The sequence below is a fragment of the Rutidosis leptorrhynchoides genome, chromosome 4, assembly GCF_046630445.1.
Source record: "Rutidosis leptorrhynchoides isolate AG116_Rl617_1_P2 chromosome 4, CSIRO_AGI_Rlap_v1, whole genome shotgun sequence".
Taxonomy (NCBI): domain Eukaryota; kingdom Viridiplantae; phylum Streptophyta; class Magnoliopsida; order Asterales; family Asteraceae; genus Rutidosis; species Rutidosis leptorrhynchoides.
The window spans coordinates 382,505,863-382,512,704 of record NC_092336.1 but is presented as its reverse complement, the minus strand read 5'-3'; the positions used below and the strand labels follow the sequence as shown (position 1 = coordinate 382,512,704).

Here is a 6,842-nt window from a genome sequence, read left to right as displayed (position 1 = left end):
CGAAAGCGCCGGTTTCTCTGTTCCTTGGTTCGACCTCCTAATGAGAATTAAGGTCCTTGCGTGGGGGTCTCATCCCTAAGACTTGTTTGTTGACCGGTGTTGACCAGCCATTGACCAGCGACTTTGACCTACTTAGGCCTACTCGGGACGGACTAGTACCGAAATATGACTAGTCGGTCAACTTTTACAGCACTAGTCTTTCACTCATTCTACACTATAAAATGATCAAATCAAATAAGAACCTTTACAGCACTAGTCTTTCACCCATTCTACACTATAAAATGATCAAATCAAATAAGAAATGATAAGATGTTTCCAATAAAACTTGGTGAATTTTAAACCACCCCAATTACATCAAGATAGTACAGAAATGCACAAAACAAAAGTTCCTCCATTATATCACAATTATTGCACAGTAAACTTCAAACCAAGCCCTAACAACTACAAACATTGCTCAACAGATTTTTTAAACTTATGCAACTTATGCGCTTCCGTTTGTTGATTGCTTTCTTAACCCTAACATCTTGTTAAGGGCACCAACATACGCTCTAACACTGGATATAACAATATCCATGGAAGCTCCAGTTCCACTGCAAACAAAAGCCATGACAATTGTTAAGTCTGCATTAGTTAATACCATTAATTGCTTCTGCTTTGTAGGTTAAACGGTTAAAAAGACCTTTTTACAATTTTATAGCATAACTATAACGTTGCATTCCCAGAAGACTAAATAATTATACATACCTATATGTCCTCGAAATCTTTTCTCCAGAATAATGAGTTGATGTGTGGTTGTTTTCTGAATCAATTACAACACGTGTGCTGGCTATAGCATCGATCCCTGCTGTTACTGCAGACATCGAGTACTCAAGGAGTTTCACAGGAACCTGTGAATAGTATCAAAATGAAATAATGAAGTGCATTAGGACAAATCACAAGTAGTACAAACCAAATATTGTATGTGTGTATGCTAATTATAGTTACAATATGCAGATGATCACAATTTGAATTTAGGATTCAAACCTTCACGATGAGATCAACGGCTTTATAAGCTGCATCGACTGGTCCTGTTCCAGTAGAACAAGCGATATGTTCTTTCCCATCAACATCAATTAATTTTACAGTTGCTGTAGAAAGGCCTAGAGTCCCGCATGTAACCTGTAAATTAAAATTAGTTTAAACTGGTTCAAATACGTAATAAACATAATATGTATGCAACTAGGACCTAGTACCTGTACGTCTCCAAACTTCCAAACAACTTGAGGCTGAAACACCTCATCTGATACTAACGCTACTAAATCATCATCAGTAATAACTTTTTTCATTTCAGCAACGGATTTAAACCGCCAAAAAAGATCATTAAGTTCCCGCCCATCAATGTCATAACCAAGCTGAGCAAAATACAAAATCACGTGTTAAGATGTATAACAATTAAGGTTTCATTAACCTCATCTACAAATTAGTGGTTCAAGATTGCGCTATACCTCAAAAAGTTTAGACTTTAAAGCATGGCGGCCACTGTACATGAATTAATACAAATCATTTAAGTACCCCATCAACAAAACATACGCAAAGTATAAATATAAAAGCCACATTATAACAAGTAACTAACTGTGAATCATCATACCTAAGTTTTCCAAGTGTAAGTCCAGATTCATTGGATCTAAAAAGTCCAATATCTTCAGGAGACATGATTTCGTATGTGCTTCTGTTCTTTAGCATCCCGTCTTGATGGATCCCACTTTCGTGCGCGAAAGCGTTAGCACCAACAATAGCCTTGTGAGGCTGCACCAGCAATCCACTATATTCTTCCACCTGAATAACAATACTCATAATGAGCTGCGATTTAAGTATTACAAACGGCTTATTAAACATAAAAAAAAACTTCGATATATACCATCTTACTAGTCATGACGATATGTCTTGTATTGATTCCCGTGTAAAGACCTCCAAGTAATTCACCTTTACATTTTAGAGCCATCACCACCTGTGCGTCAGCAAAATTAACTTCTCGTATACATCGAGTTCTTTCTTTTACCTCTTCTAAAAAAGACACATCATACTTACCCAAGGTTGCAAAACTTGCTACTTGGGAGTAACCAGCCGGGACTATAGAGGGAGTAATCGGCAACTCAAGGGTTAATTGGATTGGACATATTATACATTAAAATAAAAAATTTCAACATCATGTGTGTAAATATAGAAGAAATCCATAAACATGAACATAAACTTTAACATAATTGTCTAGAAACATAAAAATAATCATCGTATATTTGTTCAAAAACTCTACAGTTCTAGTTTAAATTTAACTTCATATTAAAATGTTGACCAATTTTGACTTTTATTAATTTTGACCGACTAAATCCGACTTTGACCAACAAATATGATTTTGATCCATTAACCAACGTTGACCGATTAACTATCGGATTTTGGAAAATCAAATCGGCCTGTTCTTAAAAAAGAATAATTGAGGATTAAGCGGGCGTTTTTTTAACAACAGTTTACCTCTTCTAAAGAAGCATTACCAGCTCGCTCTCCAATTCCATTAATTGTTACTTCTAATTGTCTTGCACCTGAATAAGCCCCCTGAAAGTCATACTATAATTAGCATACAAAAAAACACGGTTTAAAAAGATAAATACTGTAAGCACCTACCTCTAAGGTATTGGCAGTAGAAAGTCCTAAATCGTTCTGACAGTGGGTAGAAATAATGACGTTTTCAATGCCAGGTGTATTGGCTTTTATGTCTGCAATGAGCTGCCCAAACTCACGAGGCCAGTTATAGCCAACAGTATCAGGAATATTAAGAGTTGTTGCACCAGCCTTAATAACCTCGCCCAATATTTCATATAAAAATTCCCTCTCTGATCTGTTAACAAACAGAAAATAATTCTATACTTTATGAGGATCACACATATAAGTAAACAACACAATTTGAAAAAATAACGATTTAGGTTAGAAAGTGATGAGTATAAAAAACGGTACTTCATCAAACCTATATGTAACAATTTGTCTATTATGGCTCATTAAAGCAAAGTTTAGGCTATAGACCCTCTTTAGGGATTTTTTACATAAAATACAATCACTTCAAACAAAAAATTCACATATAAACACAAACACTGGTCAACATCAATTCTTTTTGACAAGTATGTGTTTTCATTTTTTCAAGAAAACAATTAGTTTACAACATGCAAAAATCACTACATAAGCTACATTTTTAGACCCATAAACCCTAATTCATAACACCACATATATACAAAAGTAATAGTAGTATTTATAAATAGCTAAACCTAAACCTAAACCTAAAAGCATCTCCAATGTGTAAACTAAATTCTTGCACTATTTTGGTGTGAAATGTAATCTTATCTTATCAGTAGCACCAAAGGATTTCAATTCCAAGGTATGCACCAAAATGTAAATTGCCATTGTAACTTGGGGTACCACTAATCACTTTTAATACAATTATTTGACATACATAATTCTGAACAAAATTAATGTCATCGTTGAACACAAACTACTAATTTATTAGTAACTCACATAATTGTTTCAATCATTATAATTTTGGCATAGAGAACATTGTTGCATCAAATTTAATACACCAAAAGTATGTACAAATTTAATGCATCTGAGCAGATTTAAACCATTTTGGTACAAAATCAAAGTCAAAAAAACACATCTTCAAACCAAATCACATTCTTTCACCTTATTCCAATCAAAGCATTCATCACACCATACACATGCAATCCAAATATATATAAGTAAAAATAAAAAATGTATACCTTCCAGCATCTTCCGGACTAAATTCAACATCATTACACCCTAAACTTCTAGCATAAGCAACCATACTTGTAGCCTTTTCAACCACTTGTTGTTTACTCATTTTCAATTTATAAACCATATGTATTTCGCTAGTAGCAATAAAAGTATGAATCCTAGGATACTTTGCATGTTTCACTGCTTCCCATGCTTTATCAATATCATTCTTATTACATCTAGCCAATCCACAGATCACCGGCACGTGACCTCCACCCTCCTCCTCCTGCTCATTAGGGTTTCCAATTTCAATTGCGATTAATTTTACAGCTTCTAGATCAGCATCTGATGAAGCAGGAAACCCTGCTTCAATTATATCAACACCGAGTTGCGATAACTTACGTGCGATGTCGAGTTTTTCTTTGGTGGTCATGGTGGCGCCGGGAGATTGTTCGCCGTCGCGTAGTGTGGTGTCGAAGATGCGAACGTAATTAGGGTTTGGAATGTGATTAGGGATGTATTGAGGACGAGTGGAAGAACAGAGGATTTGAAATGGTTTTCTGGAGTGGTTCTGTGATGTGTAGGGTTTGAAGTAGAGAAGTGTACGGATTCCGGCGGTGGTGGCAGTGGCCGGAGGGAAGAACTTAGGGTGCGAGAAATACGGCGCCGCCGCAGACATGGCTATGGTGAAAAGCAGAGGTTTTGTGTTTGTGGAGTGTGAGAGATGAGGTTTAAGCCCTGGTTAATTTTGAGTACCAGTTATTTAAATTTAAACAAATGAACAATTTGTTATAATTCAGTAGGCTTATAACTACCTTTAGTGGTGAACGTGTTATAATTCAGTAGGCTTATAACTACTTTTAGTAGTCTGTTTCTTGACCGTAAGCTATTGATAATTAGAAGATAAAAGAGAGGGAGAGAGCATATTGATACATATGAGGCTTATTTATAGTGCTTAAATCTACTGTACATAGTTGAGAGTTGTTAAATGCATTTGGCCATATGCATAAAAGTTGTCGGCCATACATATTTGTCTTATAACACTCCCCCTTGGACGACAATTTTGTTTCATTAAGATTAAATACAAGTTACTGCCTCGTTAAAAACCTTTCTAAAGAAAACTCAGTGGGAAAAACTTTAGATAAGGGAAAAAGAGTGCAGCATATAGTTGACTCCCCCTCAAGTAGACATCGTTGATCTTTTACATCTTTTGAACATGCCTCATACCAATATTGTGAACATGCGTTCTAAAAATAGCAGTTGAAAGTGCTTTGGTGAAAAGATCGGCAGAGTTTTTGCTGGATTGAACATATCTCATTTCAATCTGGTTGTCTTTGATGAGATTTTGAGTATATGAGAAGAATTTAGGAGGTATGTGTTTTGTTCGGTCACTTTTGATATACCCTTCTTTCATCTGTGCTATGCAAGCTGCATTATCTTCATAGATAGTTGTTGGACTTTTATCGCGTTCTAGTCCACAAGAATCAGTAATGAGTTGTGTCATTGATCTCAACCAAAAACATTCCCGAGTAGTTTCATGTAATGCAATCACTTCGACATGATTTAATGATGTTGCAACAAGTGTTTGTTTTTGAGAACGCCATGATATTGCAGTACCTCTATTTAGGAATACATATCCATTTTGAGATTTAGCTTTATGTGGATCAGATAAATAACCTGCATCTGCATAACCAACCAAATCTTGTTTTGATTCGTTAGAATAAAATAATCCTAAATCAGTAGTTCCTCGAAGGTATCTAAATATGTGTTTGATCCCATTCCAGTGTCTTTTGGTAGGAGCTGAGCTGAACCTTGCCAACAAATTAACTGTAAAAGAAATGTCAGGTCTTGTACAATTTGTAACATACATAAGAGCTCCAATTGCACTAAGATATGGTACTTCTGGTCCCAGGATATCTTCATGATCTTCACAGGGACGAAATGGATCAGTGTCAACATTAAGTGATCTAACAACCATAGGAGTACTTAATGGTTTTGCCTTGTCCATATTGAAACGTTTTAAAATCTTTTCCGTATAAGTTGTTTGATGTACAAGTAAACCATTAGGCATATGCTCAATCTGCAAACCAAGGCAATACTTGGTTTTTCCGAGATCTTTCATTTCAAATTCTTTCTTTAGAAGTTGAATGGCTTCATAGATCTCTTTATTTGTACCTATGATGTTAAGATCATCGACATAAACGGCTATGATCACATATCCGGATGTTGTTTTCTTAATGAATACACATGGGCAAATAAGATTATTGGTATACCCTTTGCATATCAAGTAATCATTTATTCGTTTATACCACATGCGGCCCGATTGTTTCAACCCATATAAAGACCTTTGTAACTTGATTGAGTACATTTCTTTGGATTTTGCATTGGTTGCTTCTGATACCTTAAATCCTTCAGGTATCTTCATATATATATCACTATCAAGTGATCCATATAGATAAGTAGTCACAACATCCATGAGATGCATTTCTAAATTTTTAGAAACTGCCAGACTGATTAAGTATCTAAAAGTAATTGCATCCATAACAGGGGAATAAGTTTCATCATAATCAATTCCCGGTCTTTGAGAAAAACCTTGAGCTACAAGTCTAGCTTTATACCTTGTAACTTTATTTTTCTCATTTCTTTTTCGCACAAAAACCCATCTATATCCCACTGGTTTCACATCTTTAGGTGTGAGAACGATAGATCCGAAAACTTTTCTTTTATTGAGCGATTCAAATTCATCTCGTATTGCTCCTTTCCAATGATCCCAATCATGTCTTATTTTGATATTCCATGACAGATTTTGGTTCTGGATCATCATCATCATTCATGATGTCATATGCAACATTATATGAAAATATCTCATCAAGATTTTTCATTTCATTTCGGTTTCATAATATTTTTGAATGTGCATAATTAATTGAAAATTCCGTATTGACATCATCAATCTCCTCTGCAGAAGAAGTATTGATTTGTGGTTCTTCTTGAATACTTTCTTTTACCTCATTATCAGCTGATTTTCTTTTTCGAGGATTTTTATCTTTGGAACCAATTGGTCTCCCACATTTCTGGCGTGGCAAAGACTC

General features: G+C 35.2%; 1 protein-coding gene across 1 annotated transcript; it reads right to left on the bottom strand.

Moving 5' to 3' along the window:
• Positions 1 to 301: 301 nt before the first annotated feature.
• LOC139843972 (2-isopropylmalate synthase A-like) lies at positions 302 to 4,480 on the bottom strand. Its single transcript, XM_071834160.1, has 10 exons — positions 3,780 to 4,480; positions 2,656 to 2,869; positions 2,506 to 2,586; positions 1,898 to 1,987; positions 1,628 to 1,815; positions 1,485 to 1,518; positions 1,233 to 1,391; positions 1,024 to 1,158; positions 745 to 887; positions 302 to 590 (listed from the first exon to the last, which is right to left on the bottom strand). Exons 1-10 carry the CDS (start codon positions 4,430 to 4,432, stop codon positions 482 to 484), a joined length of 1,806 nt encoding a protein of 601 aa, XP_071690261.1. The 5' UTR covers positions 4,433 to 4,480; the 3' UTR covers positions 302 to 481.
• Positions 4,481 to 6,842: the final 2,362 nt, after the last annotated feature.

Bases quoted from the DNA above. Each gene is read 5' to 3' on its own strand.
- LOC139843972 (XM_071834160.1), bottom strand. From the start codon at position 4,432: ATGTCTGCGGCGGCGCCGTATTTCTCGCACCCTAAGTTCTTCCCTCCG. The intron at 1,519-1,627 runs GTATGATGATTC...ATTCATGTACAG, and splicing joins CTTACACTTGGAAAACTTAG to TGGCCGCCATGCTTTAAAGT. The intron at 1,159-1,232 runs GTACTAGGTCCT...TTTAATTTACAG, and splicing joins GGAAGTTTGGAGACGTACAG to GTTACATGCGGGACTCTAGG.